This window comes from Harpia harpyja, chromosome Z, assembly GCF_026419915.1.
Source record: "Harpia harpyja isolate bHarHar1 chromosome Z, bHarHar1 primary haplotype, whole genome shotgun sequence".
NCBI lineage: Eukaryota > Metazoa > Chordata > Aves > Accipitriformes > Accipitridae > Harpia > Harpia harpyja.
The window spans coordinates 88,504,496-88,523,013 of NC_068969.1; the positions used below are offsets into that span (position 1 = coordinate 88,504,496).

The 18,518-nt window shown below is 45.5% G+C and overlaps 1 protein-coding gene across 1 annotated transcript; it reads left to right on the plus strand.

Annotated features, from left to right (window-relative positions):
• Positions 1-9,164: 9,164 nt before the first annotated feature.
• On the plus strand, positions 9,165-17,179 carry BTF3 (basic transcription factor 3). The gene is made up of 6 exons (XM_052778260.1): positions 9,165-9,332; positions 9,684-9,752; positions 12,660-12,773; positions 12,970-13,171; positions 16,219-16,275; positions 16,811-17,179. Exons 2-6 carry the CDS (start codon positions 9,684-9,686, stop codon positions 16,855-16,857), a joined length of 489 nt encoding a protein of 162 aa, XP_052634220.1. The 5' UTR covers positions 9,165-9,332; the 3' UTR covers positions 16,858-17,179.
• Positions 17,180-18,518: the final 1,339 nt, after the last annotated feature.

The window sequence follows — 18,518 nt, forward strand, 5'->3', positions numbered from 1 at the left end:
ACGATGAAAAGGCTGGGGCCAAGTCCCAGGGAGGGCGGCCTTCCTCCCCGCCTTATAGCGAGGGGGCCATCACATGGCTCCCAGCGTCAGAGCGCGGCGGGGCGAGCGGCGGCCCCGGCCGGCGCTGTGTCTGACCCCCCCCCCCCCCCACAGGCGGGGCGCCTCGCCGCCCGCCCCGGTCCCCCGCCCTCGCCCCGCCAGGAGGGGCTCTGGGGGTGCCGCGGGGCGACCGGGGCCGTCTTTAGTGGAAAAGGAGGGAAGTAAAGAATGCCCCCCACACACATCCCGGGGGGGCGGGGGGTGAGTGCAAGTCTGTCCCAAAGTGCTGGAGCATCTTCCCAGGAGCCGTCCAGAGGGTGCCGGGAGCTCTGCGTCTTCCTGGGCTGCCCCCAGGGACGGAATCTTGCTTCCCGTGGGAAGGAGGGGAGGGGAAAAAAAAAACCCAAACCCCAAAAACAGGCCGGAGAGGGAGGTGGTGAGTTAATATACTTCAGACTAATGTCCGCGGGATGATTTAGAGACATCTCCCCTCCGCCTTCGTCTTCTCCCCCCAGAGTTTGATTAATTTAAGAATGAAATCAAGTATCTCTCGATGTCGGCCTCGCAAGCTCTCAGAGAACCGCCTCCAGAGCACACCGCTAATCTCACAGTTTATTTGTAAGGCTATTGTTTGTGAAGGGAGAGAAGCAGCTCCCCCCATCATGGGAAACACTAACAGAGAATTAGCGTTACGTCTTTCGTATGCAAAGGAACGTATGCAAACGCGAATTCTGCTCCAAGTGTAGGAGCAACACCCCCGAGAAAGCGACACAAAGGATTGCTTCCTAATTAAGTCCCACTGTTTCAGGTGATACATGCGAGGACAGCAGAAGAGCAGGGACCCCCTTTATGCGAGGGCTGGCAAGGGAAGAAAAAACCCCAAACTTGGACATAAATAAAATCACCGTGGTCTTAAAAAGAAAAGCTTTGAAAATTCCCATCGCTTCCAGTTCTGGCCGGATAACCCACGATCAGGATCCGATTGGGATGGGAGGAGGAGGAGAGAATTTCGTACTCCGGCAGAAATCGTCGTGAGAAGGGCGGACTGATGCCTAGCGTCCTTACTGCTCAAATCTCGCTTCTCAAACAACTCACACATACCATTTTCTTGAAATACGTTTTCGATATATTGCCCTAATCCAAAACTACAAGCCACTTTGTTTCAAACCCAGTTCCATGGATTTACAACATAATCCTTTCTACTATTTCTAAATAATCCTATTTACATTTTGTTCACTAGTAAGGCGCCTGCAGGAGAATACCACCAAAAGTTACAAAAGAGAAGAAAAAGAAAAAAGAAAAAAAAAAGAACCCCCAAACACAGTAATTGACTACTATTTTTTCCTGTAGGAAGATTGATAATGTCACTCGAGATTTACAGTTCACAGGAAGTAAAATCCCTCTTTGAATTAGTTTTGGGCAAGTTACTAGAAGGAAGGCAGAAAGAGGACTTTTCCTCTCCGAGAGGTTTCTCCTCTTTACAAAGAGCTAATATTTTTCCTTTTTACTCCCTTTTTGTTCCTTTTATTCTTGCTCTTCTCCTGGTACTTTCTGATGTGCCTGAACTTTTAAAACCACCTTAAAAACAAAACCCACGCTCTTCAATAGGCAGAACGGTGGAGTTTAAAAATTTATGGGGAAGAACCGCTGTAGTGACAAACCAGAAGTGCCGCGGTCCCCTGCTAACACCCAGGCAGGACGCACTGGTGTTTCACGGAGCGTGTGACACCGGCAGCTTTTCGGCAGCACCGGCTCCCCAGGAGCACCGCGGCCCCGGCGTGCCGGGAGGGCCCCGGCTAGGGCGCGGGTCCTCCTCGACCTGGCCGGCCGGGGTGGCCTCGGGGAGGCCGGGGCCCCCCCGGCTGACTTGGGCAATATTGCAAGCCCTCGTCTCTCGCCGCCTGGGCGGGGGTGGGGGGTGGGCGGGGGCTGAGGGGCTTGCTTATTGGGGGTCAGCTGAGCCAGCCCCCAGCGCTGACAGTTAAGACCTGGTGTTACTGCAGTGCCTGGCGACCGCGACTGGTCGTCTTTGTCGCAACGTCCGCTCGCTCCCGTCGCCACCCGGCAGGTGCCTTCTCGAAAGGGCAAGAGAGGAAAGAAGGAAGGCGAACAGCGGCGGCACAGCCGTCAGCGGCGTTTCCCCAGGCGGGACCCCGGGGCCGCAGGGTTTGCCCTGTCCCCCGCCCCGCGGCCGGCCCCGCTCCCGCTCCCGCTCCCCCCCCGCTCCCCCCTTTCCGCTCCGCTGCTGGCGGTGCCCTGTGCGGGCGGGGGATGCCACCTACCGGCAAGGAGCGCTGGGCCGAGGCGGCTCCGCTGACTGCGAGACGCCGTGTGCCGGGGCCGGGTGCCCGGCGTGGGCCCCCTGCCCAAAGCGGGCAGGGCAGGGGAGGACCCCTCCGGGGACGGAGCGGGACCCCGAGACCATAAGGAAAAGCAGCGGTTTGGGGGGACCTGGGAAACCCTCCTTCGTGGAAAGGCTGGAACTTCCCCGACCGCCTTCCCGCCACTCCCCGCTACGGGGCTCTGCCGCCCCGCACTCCTCCTCGAGGCAGCAGGGCTGCCCCTCTCTTGAGGCACGCACCCACCCGCGAAAGGGCCACCCCGGGCCCAGGGCCTCGGGGGCTGTCCTCCGTGATTTCCTGCTGCTTGTGAATGATGTAATATAACATGCATCTAAACCCATGGTAGCACAGAAGCGAGATGTGAAATGCAGGTACGCAGGCAGGGTTTATCTTTTTATTGCTTGAGCTTATTAATAATCATTAGAAATTTTAATTATATATTACACACACAACTGCTGCACGCGTATACAGAACACCCCGCATTTTGTCAATGCGGTGCATGCATGCGATGAAAGCGCTCTGGTAATCCATACAAGCAGTTCTCATGGCTCCTGCTCTTCACCAGAGCCCGGCAGCAAGGCTGGGCCCCTGGCATCCACAGCTCCTGCAGGGCAGCAAGGACATAGCCTTGTCCCTCAGACCCAAACCTGAGAAAGTGTTGGGTACTTTGGCAGCTCTCTGCTGCTGCAGGTGGCCAGAACAGGGGCATCCTGGCTCAGACAGTGTGCCTAGGGACACTGGGCAGGAGCTGGACTGGGTGGGCCTACCATTGCTTCCCTTTGATGTCTACCTTGTTGTGGGGGACAGTGTCCCATGGGACCCCCACATCAACCCAGGCCACACACCCCTCTACAGCTGGGGAGCCTGTGCCCAAGCAGGGCACCCAGGAGCCCACACTGGGACAGGGGATAAACGAACCTACAGACCCTCCCTGGCCCTTTATTCAAAACCAAAGAGCACCCTGAGCACCATTTAGGGCATTTTCAAACAGCCACACTGGCACACTGGCTGAGGTGCTCTGGGTTTTGTGGAGCTGACCCTGACCATGCAGAAGGATGCCAGAGCCTTCTTCATCACCACACGGGTCAGGTGCCTGGTGGCGGTGAGCACCCCTGGGTGATTTGTTGAGTGTTTTGCTAGGTGCACCCTGTGGAAAGCAAGGTAGAGCCTGGCCACCAGCTACACATGCTGGAGCCAAAGAGCCTTCCCCAGGCCTCCTGCACCTTGCAAGACTCCAACACCAAAGGCTGCACTTCTTTTGGTGTAGCCTCGTACATCTCCATGCCCAGACCCGAGTCTTACCTGCAGAACTGGACTTTCTGTTACTGAAGTAAAACCATTTCTTGAGTAATTTATGCTTTCTGTCAATGTAGTTCCTTGGGCCAAAGATTGGACTGGATTCTGAGCTGCTTGTGTTACGGAAAGAATAAATCCTCCAGTAATGACCTTGCAACAGGATGGTGGCATCCGTGACAGGGACCATTGCAGCGATAGCTGCAGTCTCCAATGCTCTGTGTCACAGTGACCACCATTTTAACTCCACTCTTCTGTGGGTTTATCCCCCTCTTCCCTTGCCATGTAGTTTTGGGGGAAGGTAACACTTCCCTTAAGCCTTCTGCAGAGGCTGGGATTACAAGCAGTGTCTGTGTGACCAGGCCAAAAAGCAACGCATTGGTGAGGGGTGGCAGCAGTCACCTGCAAAGCTGAAGAAAAATCTGGGGCTTCCTGCCATGCCTACTGCTGAAAAAGAGTTTGTCACCCTTGGACATGATGCTAATTCCCCGCCCGCCCCCCTGCCCCAGCCCCCCTTGTAAAACTTTGTTTTTTTCTTCTTGACCCAGTTCATGGTTGGTTTTTTTCTTTCTTTTTTTTTTTTTTTTCTTTCCCCTCTTTGTTCTATAATCCTTGCAGGGCATATACATTTGCTGTGACAGGTGAAAGTCACTTCCTTTAAGGCCCTTTTGGGCCTTTAATTTCTGTAAAATGTGATTAAATGTTCTCAGGACCCTTCTGCATGTCTCATCTAATGGAACACAAGGAGATTTTGTACCAGGTTAGACCAGGACTCGTCCAGCAGCATAAGCTGACTTCAACATCAGGCGATACCAGATGTTTAGGGAAGAATATAGGAAGAGGACAAGTGTGTAAAATTGATTCTTAGCTGCCAGAAATCTAGGTTTCAGGGTTTTTTTAAAGTCAGAGATAACATCTGAATTTAATAGCCTGTGATGGAATTTCTTCTGTGAATTTGCCCAGTCACTTTTGGAAATAATGTACATTTACACCACTGAACATGTTCTGCGGTGAAATGTTCCCCAGCTCTAACCATGCGTGGTGTAAAGTGTCTCTTTTTGTTTGCTTTAAGCCAGTCACCTGCTCATTTAATCCGATGTGCTCTCATTTTTGTACTAGAAGAGGCAAGCAACAACTTGTTAACCACCCTCTCTCTCCCTGCTCATGACTTTGTAGATTTTATCATAATTTTTTTCATTGGTCAGCTCTTTTTCAGGCTGAGGGTTTCTGCTTCAGAATCACTGGATTAGAATGGAAGTAATTCTGTACCCCTGACAATCCTTGACATCCTCTCCACCTTTTCTCGTTCAGCTCAGGCTGATTACTATTGCAATAATCCCTCAGAACAGCACGTGATGCCTAAATTTGCTTTTCCTGTTTTCATTTCAACTTATTATTTCTACTCTTTTAAGCCAATGTCTATTCCCAATGCTAGTCAAGGGATATCTAACTTTCAACATGGAGCACTGGCCATCAGAGCTGATACAGCAGGGTACTCATCACATGAACACATCATGTTTGTTTAAGTTATGTTTGATTTCATGACTCCACTGACTATTGAAAGCCTTTCTAACATTCTCCACATAAGTCCCGAATTCTTTGTTGTAGACAAGGTCTGGCAAATTAGAAGGGAGATCCCATAATTAATGTCTCAGATATTTGAGATATTTTCCATTTAATTCTGTAGCGATGCAAGTAAGCCCCGAAGGACTATGAACCCATTCACAAATACAATGAATATTGGCAGACATGCTCTTCATCCACTTAGAAATCCTTGGGGATAAGCTATACTGTGATCAAAGACAGAGAAGATTGATTTTTCCATCTAAAACTAAGTGGGTGGTGGGTTCCTGCCAGGGCTTGAGCAGAAATAACAGCTAGCTGCTGCAGAAGGAGAAAGGCCCTCGCCCTGTCCAGCCTCACCACCTCTGGCCACCTGCACTCACCACTTACCTCCCACCGAACAGCAAGGTGGACCAGGAGGCTTAGAAAGCCAAAGGCAGAATCCAGAATAAATCGCACCTTCACAGCTGCCAAGACGCTAGTCAAAGGTGGCACATTGACAGCTACATATCTAAAGAAGGGCAAATTTACTCCTGATTCATCCTGGGCTAAGTGTGCCATCCTTGGATGGGACTATGCTGATTTTGGGTCACGTCTTAACAATGTTTCTGACTTGTAACTAATTGTCTTAGCAAGGTAAAAAAAAACTGTGATCATGGCTTAAATGATCAAGTTCTCTTGAACTCTGTGTATAGGATGTCTACAGGAATAATCTGTTTGTTTGAGTCTCTGACATTGGTGCATAATTTTAAGGTACCATCTTTTTCACACACAGCCAGTGAGGAATATGATGACTTCTGACTTTTACCTATTCTCTAGCAAGATCTTCACTGTTAACTAACACAAAAGCCTTTCTAGGTGAGCCTTTCCCAGTCCGATTAACATGAAATCCCAAGTATTCGGCAAAGCCTGTTTTGTTCAGTGAAGGCAGGGGATTCTTCACGTAGCACTTCTCTGACTACTCTCTAGTCAGCCTCTGTGGGGTGTTATAAACAGAGAAAGGCATCCCACAGCTCATGAAAGGCTTGTGATGTGGCTTGAAGCCCAGGTATTTTAGGTTGCTGAGTTTGAGAGTTACAGGCTTGGTGAGAAAAGGACACTGCTGGGGAGTGCTCTCTCTTTCTTGACACGGAAGTCTGTTACGGATTACTCCATACAACTCACTGACACGTGGTACAACACTGTAATATATGAGATGGAAACAGCACTGCACTTAAGTTCAATCTTCCTGGGCTCCCATTCAATGTTTATATATTTAGTATCTCTTAAAAAGTCAAGAATTCTTCTGTGAGTCTTATGTCTAGACTTCTGGAGAGGGTTTCTTTTCCGCTCATATCTCTCAGAACACTTTTTCTCCTGTACTCCATAATGCCGCTTCTCTCCTCCATTAAATTCCTAATATATACACATATTTTTCCAAATAAGTTAGCGCTTTTCCCCTTATGTCCTGGAGCATCTACATTAGGAATGATAATATTATTATTCCCTGTCGTGCCCTGCTGATGTGCCATACACTTCTGTTTTCTTGAGTGCTGAATACGGCATTCTTTTGAACAAATGTTTCCTAATGAGATTTTGAATATCAGAACATTTGAATATTTGAATATCAGGTTTCCTTCACTGCCTGAAAATACATTGTGTTCTTTGCGGTCGCTGGCAATCAGGACAAACATTACTTCACTGTAGCCTGATCACTTATGTTTATGACCTGTGATTCGTTTCCTGAATATGATGCTAACTCAACACCTCTTCTCAACGTACCCTGTTATTACTTATGCAGCACTGGTCATGTCTTTCACAAGCGCTTTTCCACTGGCATTTTGACAGCAAATGTTGTCATTCTTCTGCCTTTAAACTCTCACATAATTTAGAAGGCAATTTTCCTGAATAACCAGATTAATGGTCTTTTTCCACTCCTGTGCTGCTTCTCTGCAGCTAATGAACTTTGCTTTAGCAATCTATACTCTTTGACGGTTTTGAGATCCTAACTTTCACCCTTTTTCATAACTGAAAAGATGCTTACTGAGCTCAGGCTCCATTTCAGTGCTGCAGGCTTTGGATCTGTTTCATTTCTCAGTGGAAGTTCTTCAGCTACAACTAAATCCAGGTTTAGGTTTATGTTTCCCATTATGCAATTACACAAAAAGGACTGAGAAAACAAGCCAATACTATTTTAGCATTCTAAAATATTTTTTCTCTGATGCAAAGTTTGTTTTTTGATGGTCTGCTGTTTGATCCAGGAAATGTAACCAAATCTTACAGAGTCCCTTGAACTGCAGTTCTTGAACTGCTTCAGTTGATTCCTGATACAACTCAGTGATGTGGTTTTCAGCATAATTTGTCTTTGAAATCTCACATGAGGGAATATGAGATCATACCTCCAGCCCAGTTAATCCTAGGCTGACAGCTGGGACGGCACTTTCTACAGCTTCTATCTTGGAATAATCTTTCTGTGACTCATTTTCACTTCAGTATTTCAGCCTCTTAAAACATTTTGCATGTTTGTAATCACCAGTTGGCCTAGTAATTCTGAAATCTTTCTTATATATTAATGGCAGACTGTGAGAAATCTGAAGCCGAAGTATTTATTGCTTTTACTTTCAACAGCCTGAAGTGATTCAGATTTGGTTGGATTGGGTTTGTTTTGTTTTGTTTTGTTTCTCTCCCCCCCCGCCCCCCATCTTGGCTCTATTCCCTTTTGCTGCAGGTACATTGCCAATTTCATCTTGCAATAAATTTATAAATTTTCTTTTTAGTTCAGAACAAACTCTGTCCTCCCCAAATCCCTCCCCAGATTCCCCCTCCCCCGAATGTGTTTTGTTACGGATGTTTGACCACCCTCTAATTTTCGGCTGTGATGTTAGTCTGCTGGGAGGCACAGGTTGCCCTTCTGCAGCCCCTTTCGAACCGCCGCCTCCCTGGGACCTTCTATCGCCACCAGGTGGAGCGGTGAGCACGTGTAGCACTGGTGGGAACGCCAGGCTGGAAGGTGGGAAGCACCCCCCCCCGTCTGCTCCTGCAGCCCGCTGCGCAGCACCGGTCCAGAGCCTGCAAAGACTGCTTAGCTTGCTGCATGGTGAGAACAGCCTCTAGAGCCGGGCATGCGAGTGCCCAGTAACCGTGAGGTTAGTCCCACCAGACCCCTCAGAGAGAGCGAATTGAAACACGTCAGTAAACCTGCGGAGGACCGAAATCGTGGACCGTGAACGCTATCTGCCCTGAGGAACACAGGCTGAGGAGCAGGGTTTACAAGTACTCAAATGCAGCAGCGACTGCTTGATTTAGGGCCTTGGAGGCGTGCGTTTGGTTCTCAGAGCAGGATTCAGATCACACAAAACCAGCCAGTAGAGGAAAAGGGCACATAAAGACCTCAGCGATGGGAAGAAAACACTGCCACGGGAGAAAAGCTCTGGGAGAACCAGGGAGCGCAAGCAGAGCGTGTTGAACGCCCAGCAGAAAGCAGTTGCCCACGGGAGCCCGGCAGCACCAGAGAGGATGCGAAGCCACAGCGAAAGAACACCTGAGGTGCGAGGAGAGTAGGAGGGGACGGTGGTGACAGAGCGCCTTGCGGAAAAGAAGGAAACCTCAGCGGTTTGGCTCCAACAAGGAGGGCCGGGTGGCAGGGTTCCACCCCGGGCGCCGCGCCGGGGAGCCCCTGCGGTGCAGTACGGCCCGGGACCGGCCGCGGGGGCAAAGGGGGCAGAACCACGGGGCGGGGGGCGCTGAGCTGGGAGAAGAGAAATCACGGCCACGGGGAGGCGGTTTGCGCCACACCACCCAGAAAGTAAACACCTCTCCTACATCTTTTCTAGGGGGAAGAGGAATTCAAGAGATAACGCCAGATGGGGGACGGGGCGGCCTCGTCCCGGGCCCCTTCCCGCGGCGGCCCCGCCCCTCTCCGAGGAGGCTCCGCCCCGCCCCGCCGGAGGGGCGCCCCCTGCCGACCCGAGCAGCGGCGCATGCGCTGGGCGGGGGGGGGTTGTGCCTTTTTGCTGTCCGCCATCTCGGTCCTCTCCGCGTGCTGCAGCCGGTCCCGCGCACAGCCCGCACGTCTCCGTTCTCTGTCTGCTCCGCCACCGCTTCTGCTCCGCGAAGGTACGACGGAGGCGGTGGCGGGGGAGGGGGGGGGCGGCTGGGAGGAGGTTGTTGCGCGGCCGAGGGCTGCGGGTCGGTGGGCGGCGGTGGCGGCGGTTGGGGGAAGGGAAGGCGGTTGCGGGCCGCGCCTGAGGGGAGCCTCGCCTCGCCTCGCCTCAGCGGCGCCGCGCGCGAGCAGACTCCTTCCCGCCACTGTGGCGGGGCGGGGGCGGCCGGCGGCCGGGGAGGGTGCGTGTAGGTGTGTGGTGAGGGGTGGCGGGGGAGCCCCGTGCGCCCACCTGCCCTGCGGCCGGGCCCGCCGTCGGGCGCTTCCTGACCCGCCTGCCATGGGTGCGCTTGTTGCTTTCGCAGATGAAAGAAACCATGATGAACCAAGAAAAGCTCGCCAAGCTGCAGGCCCAAGTACGCATCGGTGGCAAGGTAGGAGCCGCCTCTCCACCCTGCCCTCGGGACTGCGTGTCCCTACACGCACACCAGGCCTAGCACGAGGGGCCCTGAAAAGTAGGGTGGGGAGCAGCCTTAAGTACTCTCAGCTTGGCTTGACTGGCCTCAGGGGAAGCTGTGCTGCTGCAGGGATCTCTAGAGTCACTGCTTCTACGGAACTATGTAGTAGCTGAGCCTCCAGCCTTTTCTCTTTGGGTTTGTTACCAGACGTTACCGCAGACTTGCAGCCTGTATTCTTGTGTGGGCTATTTTAGAAGGCATGTAGGATTTGAAGTAAGTAGTCCTTACAGCACGTGAGCTCAGGTGTAGTTTTCATAACAGATTATAGAGGGTTATGTTCCAAACTGTCATCAGAAATCTTTAAGATGCCCGTGGATGTTTTCTTTTGCCTTTTAGAACAAAGTTGGACATTATGTTCTTGTCATACTCTTGTAATTATAGATGCACATGCTCAAAGGCCTTTTTATTTTGTTATGACATCTGAATATAGATAGCTGTGTGATTACTTAACAATCTGAAGGTTAAAAAGTATGTTTAATATAGTTGTATGGTAGTAAACATTTTAATTACAGTGTTAGTTCTAAGGCAAGAATTCGTTAGTAATTTTTTTTTATACCTGAGGAAGAGTACACATAATATTTTAGAATACAAACTATTCAACAGAACTCTTGTTGACCGTTTTTCCAGGAGCTTTCATTCCTATGTTGAATTTTTTTTGCCTTTAGCTGGACATTTAGGCAGCCTTAAATCAGTGTTAATGTAGTAATTAACTGGCTTGGTGATTTTGTATATTCTTTGTATGGGTTACTGGTTAAGCAGAGAAATGCTGTATTATATTGATGATCGTGTGCTTGTTACCAGCATGTGTTTATTGACTATAAAGGCTTTTAATGTTTGTCATGTAAGAGCATGCATTCAGATTACAGCTTTTACAGCTTTCTGGTCAGTGTAGGTCTTTTGGAGACATTAAGCAAAGCTTAGAATATGCTCATGGTACTGTCATTCAGTTTCAAAATTGACCTATGAAATACTTTGAATGCCTGAACTTGACTTTTAATTTGTTTTATAATTGGAAATTATTATTGGTATTCTTCATGGCATTGTTACCGTATAAGTTGAGATGGGTGTGGAGGAGGCAAAGGGGGAAGAGTCACTTCTTGTGAGAAAAGGTTGCACATTGCCTCTGCTGGAAGATTTTCATGAAGTTGCAACGCTGCAGATCTTACAAATAAGCTAAATATGATGTTTAGGTAGAGGGCTGTTGTAGTACTTTATGTGAAACTTGAGATTTTTGTGTAGAATATAGCTACAGCTAAATGTCATGGCTCTTCTTCCAAACCCTTTTAGAGGAGTGGCAGGTGAGTCTGTAGTATTCCATTGGTGGCCTGCTGTACCCACTCCTCTTTATTATAGAGGTAGAGGGGTGTTCATGCTGTTCAGCATGTCTCGGCATGTTGAGGATTGAATTTGCTTAGTAAAAACCTGTGAACTTCAGAAGCTTAAATCTGTGGAGATGAAAGCAAGAGCTGTTCATTTAAATTAAACTCAGATTGTCTGAGGTTTGATATCTGTTTAATATGGGTAAAAAGGAGGTACATGTTCCTACATAGCCTTTGATTCAAGAAATCATTTTTTGAAATTTACTGAGAGGTGTTTTGTCCAGAGAGACTTAATGTATGCCTTACATGGCTTAGTTCTTGGGTAGTCAAAGTACTAAAATAAAGACATTTCTGTTATTTTAGTAGTTTTTCAAATAGCTGTGTGTGCCAGCCTGATAGTAGCAGGGAATGAATATCAAGCTTTCTAGACAAATGACTAAACTTTTGAGCTGTAGTCTTCCAAGTGTTTGTTAATGACAAATTCACATGAAAACTTTCCTCATTGTTTGTAACTGGATTATGTTAGAGGTGTTAGTGTCCAGCCAGCTTTCTGAGTTTTACCAGTTAACTCAAAAGGTATTGCAGCTATTTATATGGCCAGGCAGCAACACATTTTCTTATTGCTAGCATGTGGCAGGTGGGCAGCTGGAAGGAGGAGGGCTTAGATTAGTAGTTACAGTGTGTCAAAAAGGAGCTTAGTTTCACCTATTCCTAGACAATTTATGTCAGATTTTACTGAAGCCTTGTGACTGTGCAAGGAAGTATAGAATGACTTTCTGCTTTTTCGTAGGTATAGATATCTTCTAATAGGGGACGGTTATTTCCCTGGAGAAATCTAGAGCTCTCTGTCTGTAGGGGAACTTACCTTTGCTTGTTCTGCTTTGTCAACAGGGGGGGGTCTGGAATACTATATAGAAGTATTTTTTTAAAATATATTTATAAAATATTTTGGGAAAATAAGTGTTCTTTGAACATGTAAGTCCATCAGATGGGAGATGTCTATTTGGAATAAAAATTGAATATTTTGAGTTTTCTCATGTTCATTTGTTAGTGATGTGTTGATAACTTTATGGCCTCTGACTGTTACCAAAATTTGGCTACAATTTAAGAAAGGTGATCTAAGGAAAAATTCATATGCTTCAGAAATTACCTAAAACTGTGCTTATTCATCAGTTTTATGCCTATGATAACAGCAAGGGTAAACTTGCAATTTTTCTTTTCTAAGATGCTGCAGAATCCCTGTAAGAATTGTGGAATAAATGTTCTCTGGTGCATTCCTTCCTAAAACCTCATGCTTCTCACAGACATGCAAAGCTTGCCTTTTAGCAAGGGAAAGACTGCTGCAGTGCAGTTGGAGGGGTGGGGTCACGTGCACTCTTAACACAGAAGTAGAACTTTCTATGTTAAGTTGTAGATGGCTGCAGAGTAGTTATACAGCCCTGGGGATTAGAGTTTGTGAATAACTACTTAACTATTAATTTGTAACTTTTTTTTTTTTGCAAAGGGTACTGCCCGTAGAAAGAAGAAGGTTGTCCACAGAACAGCTACAGCAGATGACAAGAAACTTCAGTTTTCATTGAAGAAGCTAGGAGTCAACAATATTTCTGGAATTGAAGAGGTAATTCCTTGAAAGGAAAAAATACTTTTCTGTATAGAAATAGAAAATGTATCAAAATCAATTTCCTGTTAAGTAACATCCTAAACTTGTCTGTAAATTATCAGTAGGTCTTTATTGAGCTTTAAGAACTTCAATTTCCTGTTAAATTGAAAAATCTTGCTAAACTGCTTCAAATACTGGATTTTTCTTCTTGCAGGTAAACATGTTTACCAACCAAGGAACAGTCATTCACTTCAATAACCCTAAAGTTCAGGCATCTCTGGCTGCTAACACTTTCACTGTCACCGGCCATGCTGAGACAAAGCAGCTGACAGAAATGCTTCCTAGCATCTTAAACCAGCTCGGAGCTGACAGTCTGACCAGCCTGAGGAGATTGGCAGAAGCCCTCCCCAAGCAACGTAAGTTGAAACTTGAACGTGTTTCATCCTGGCAGCTGACATGAGACTTTTTTGTATAGCAGCAGTGAAATTCAGTGCACTCTTGCTATCTGCAAGCGTATTATAAAATGCTTATAAAGAAATGGAACTCTTAGATCTTATTTATAGCTCAAGTCCAGTGACAAATATAACCAAATAAAGCAGAGGCACCTGTTAGTGTATCTTGCAGCTGGTCTAAGACTGGAAAGCTGTAGCCAGACTTGATTTTGTGGTAGTTTACTTCTTGATGTGGCTACCATGTTTTGACATACCTTGTTCGTTAAAGCTAGGTGGGTGAGTTACTCTGGAAGAGTTACATAAACTTCAGGTGTGTCTGTTTTGACATTTTGAATAGAAACATAAGTAGTGGGGAAAGGGACTTGTGGACAGGCATATTGCAACTTCTTTGCTGCCTCACAGGTTTGGTGAAGGTATTTCTTGCATGGACTTTTTGATAGCTAGGAGGGAATTATACAGTATTCATAAAGAAGTAATGTTATAATTTCTGTGTGTGTAGAACACTGTAGAGAACAGGACTGGTATGAGCATTAAGCTAGATACACCAACTTCTTATTCCACTCTTAAATTAGTAAGAGAACAGGAACACTTGTTCTTCTTAAAACTGTGTGGGAAAAGTACAGGAGGGACTTAAGTTATGTGGTGTTTGGAAAAGGTGCTGCTGCTACAGACTGGGAATTAGAGTGAAAGATAGGCTTGTTGACACGGGAAACATTCCTTGTGTCCTGCACGTATCGTCTTCCTACTTTTCTGAAATATCTTAAGCCCATTCCTTCCAAGGTACAGAACATCGTAAACATAGAGCAAATAGGAGAAGTGTATAATTGTGTCCAGTTTCTGATAGTTCTGAACTTGATTGTTACATTTTTTCTTCCTGCGCTTTGCTGCCAACATGGCAGCATGTTTCCATTCCTGAAGTTGATGATACTTCCCTCCTGTCAACTTCCCACTGAAAAAATCCTGCTAGAAGTAGTCTTGAGGAGGTGGGGTAAACTGCTGCTTTCCCCATGGAGCTCAGGTCCTTCCTTGTTAATGTCACCTGTGTGGCTTTCCTGTGGTAGTAGTAGGGCTTGAAAGAAAAAAAAACCCCAAACTTTAAGGATTTAAAATGATCCTCACAGATCTCTCTTCTCATAACAAGGTGGGTATATTCTGGATAAGCTAAATAGTGCAGTTTTAATATTGGGGAAGCTTGTTTAAAGTGCTTGCTTTGTATGACCTTGTAAATGGCTATTCCTTTCCACTTTGGGTGGATGCCTTTGCACAGAACTTTCCATTCAGCATTGTCTGCTAGATTTGGAAGCCTGACATCAAAGAGTGAAGGTCTGTGATGATTGCATTTGCAGGTGCTAAAGTAAACTTAGTCTGGTCTTGGGGATGAGAGAGAATGCAGACAATTTAGGAGGAAATAACATGGTTTGCTTTTAAAGTGTTATATTTGACACTAAGATGCACTTAAGCTGCAACAGCTTTCTGCTGTTAAAAAACAAAAGGAGGGTTAGCGGTGACCTTGTCCCAAGCCCTTTCAGATCAAAGTTTATGCATTCATCTGTTTTGGTTCACTAGAAATCAGGCTACAGGTCTAGTATGAACCCATCTCTTTCCTCATGCTTATCTTGAAAACAGAAAGATTAATTAGGATAAAACTGAGGTGGTGGAGAGCATGAGACAGCTTACCCTTGGTAGTACAGCTAAGTATAGCAGTAAAAGTAGTGGCACAGTCACCCAGGGACTGAGATACCTATTCTTAGCTTTATACTGCTGCAGATGCTCATTGGTCTGCTACGGTGGACCTGCTTAAGTCTCACTAGCTCTGGCAAACACAATGGGAATGGTTAAAAAATTACTGACTCAGCAGAGATGTGAACCAGAACACATGGTTACCTCAGCCACCTAAGTGTAAAATTGTGCATCCAGTTCCATATTCCTCTGACTTTGCCGGGGAACAATAGTGTCTTTAAAGTATGTCCTTGTTTTGGCTGGGATAGAGTTAATTTTCTTTCTAGTAGCTGCTATAGTGTTATGTTTTGTGTTCAGTATGAGAAGAATGTTGGTAAGTAGTGTTTAGACGAAGTCAAGGATTTTTCAGCTTCTCATGCCCAGCCAGCAAGAAGGCTGGAGGGGCACAAAAAGTTGAGAGGGGACACAGCCAGGGCAGCTGACCCAAACTGGCCAGAGGGGTATTCCATACCATGTGATGTCATGCCTACTGTATAAATTGGGGGGAGTTGGGGGGGGGTGTTGCTGCTTGGGAACTAACTGGGCATCAGTCAGTGAGTGGTGAGCAATTGCATTGTACATCACTTGTTTTGTATATTCTAATCCTTTTATTAGTATTGTCATTTTATTATTATTATTATTGTTATTAGTTTCTTCTTTTCTGTTCTATTAAACTGTTCTTACCTCAACCCACAAGTTTTACCTTTTTCCTTTCAATTCTCTCCCCAGTCCCACTGGGTGGGGGGCATGTGAGTGAGCAGCTGTGTGGTGCTTAGTTGCTGGCTGGGGTTAAACCACAGCTAACTACCTCTAGTCATGTGTGTCTGCCTGCAGCTTCACAATTAGACCTTAGTTTTCCTTGAAGGTCTAGGATCATAAGATCCTTTCTTTTCCTTAAAACTTGGTGATGTAAAATATGTAAACCTTGACAAGCCAAGGTCAATGAACCAAGCTGCTTTTAAGAGAAATTGGTAGAACCAGTCTCTGCACTTGTAGCTGAAAATGATTACCATGTAGGGCACTCAGTATACCTAGATACAAGATGATGACTCGTGGGCTGGTTTAGCATGTGTCTTCTGACTTCCCAGCTCGGCTGTTTGAGCATTATTGGTAACAAAGGGAATGTGAACTTCCTAGGTTAGTTCAAGATTTTTATTCAGCAAGGGAAGTGGGTAAAGCATTGCTGTTTAGCTCAGAATCTTTGATAATGTTTTCAAAAAACACAAAGCAAAACAACTAATCGAGGTGCCTGTGGTGAGCTTGATTGATGCTTTTGAACTACTCTCTTGCAGCTGTGGATGGAAAAGCACCACTTGCTACTGGTGAAGATGATGATGATGAAGTTCCAGGTAAGAACAGGCATGCAATGGAGGAAAAGGAAACAAATTTTGCTGAGAGATAACACATGTAGCATAAGATTGGGCCAAGGGTGGTAAGAGTATTGACTAGTCACTTGCTGTGACAGAATTTCTGTGGGCAGATTATTTCATTGTTTTCAAACACCATGAGAGATTTACTGGTTTGAGCTAGAATTTTTGTTCTGTGTAGAGGTAATAGCTATGGCTAAGATAATTATTTAATATTCAATAAGAAGGGTGGGAAGAAACTGCCTTCTCAGTATCACTTTGACCAGTTTTGGGTATAGTGGAGTTAAATGCGCTTAGAATTGTGCTTTATAGTGAACCATCCAAAACTTGCTTGGTTGAGCAAGAAGAACGAACCATGAAGCTCTTGAGTTATTTGGTCTGTATTTTATAAGCTAAAAGGTTTTTTTATGTTGTAAGCACTTGATATGAAGTAGAACTTTGGAAAAAAAACAAACCAAAACATTTGGTAAAGCGGAAGTGGGTCAAACTTTAATTTCAACATTCTTCTTTTTCCTAGATCTTGTTGAAAACTTTGATGAAGCTTCAAAGAATGAAGCAAACTGAACTAAGTGTCACTTTCTGAATAAAGTTGAAACTTGAAAAAGCTATGTGGAGCTGCTATTCTACATTTTCGACTGCTTTGATTTATTCTTATTTCCTGATGAGATCTCAAGACCTGTGATACTTGGAAACTCCTTGAACCTGCAGCTCTTTAGTTACTGCTTGTACACACTATTATTTTTGTGGCCTGATTGAAAAAACCTATGCTTTGAAATAAGTAAGATTGCTAACGAATCTCTGCCTAGACACGATTTTTGAGTAACTTGTATACAAGCAAAACCTCATCTTTAATGACCTTTGGCATACAATAAAAATATTAAAGAAACTCTGGTGTTGCTTCTTGTCAGAAAAGCAGGAAAAAAATTGGCCATAAATATTAAACAATCATAAAAGGTCTTGCTTTTCTACAGAGCATCTTCCTTTTGCTCCGTTAGAGAACTGGCTTCTAAAAAAAATCTTCTGTGCATAATGGAGCATTTTGGACTTAATTGGTGAATTCCCAGTATTTGCAGGTCAGAGCTACCTACAGTGTAAGTCACTTTGTAATCTACTGAATGTAAGTTGTCGATCTGTATTCTAGAAATAATTATTGGTGGTTTAACATAAAATGCGCAAGTTGAGAGCGAGCTTTGCTTGGCCTTGAAGATCAGCGGTAAGCTGTTGGCATCTTGGGAGATCTAGATACTAATGTTAGATTTTTATCTTCACAGAGTGTGAAGGGTTTCCAGGGTTTAACTATTTAATGAGTTAAATAATACTTTCCCAGTATTTTAATTTTACTTACCTGAAAATGTCAATTATGTGGGGGAATGAAGTATAGGAAGGGGAAGAAGCCTTCATAGAATCGATAATGGCTCTTAAGTCTGTATTTAGCATCTTGAGATCTATTAACTAATAATAATATTTGGATGTTTCAGGAATATGTTCTTCCTATTGCTTTTGTGTGTTCCAGAGAAGAAGAGACCTTGTTTTTTGGGGCACAAGGAAGACTTTTTAAGTTCCAGACCTTTGCATAGCTGAAGCTTCCAGGAGTGAGGGCTAAACTTCATCTTTGGAAGTCTTTGGTGTTAACGATGGATCAGATCGCTTCCACAACAGAAGCTAAGCTAGGCTAGAAGAGCACTCAACTATTAGCCTTCTAAGGTTGTCTCTAGAGCAAATACTTCTGGAAGTGGAAATTCATCCTGACTTGTGCAGGATAAAATTCAGGGTAAAACTTTGCTATTGCCATAACAAATTTCTCCTTGTGTCTGGGAAAAGGTGGGGCATTGTCTGACTTGCCAAGCATGTTTGTCATGGTGTAAGTCATTGCTGTTGGGAAGCAGTGGAGGAACTTGTTCAAGCTGTACAGCGCTTGTGGTTTGAGATAAGACAGCAGTCTGATGTGATCAGGACATGGCTGAAGTCAGGTGCAAGAACTGACAGTAACAATTTCAGTTTACTTGTCTTAGTTTGCAAGTACTTTATCAGTAAATTACACTGTTAGCATTGAATTAATTAAAGTGCATTCACTGAATTGTGGCAATAAGGTAGGAAAACTGAACTATGCAAATTTGAGTTTGGAAGTGAGGATGGTCACTTTAAGCTAATGGCCCTGTAAAAGGTAAAACCCAAATTCTACACAGTTGTTTACCCCACATCCTATGACCTGTCAAGTCAATAAA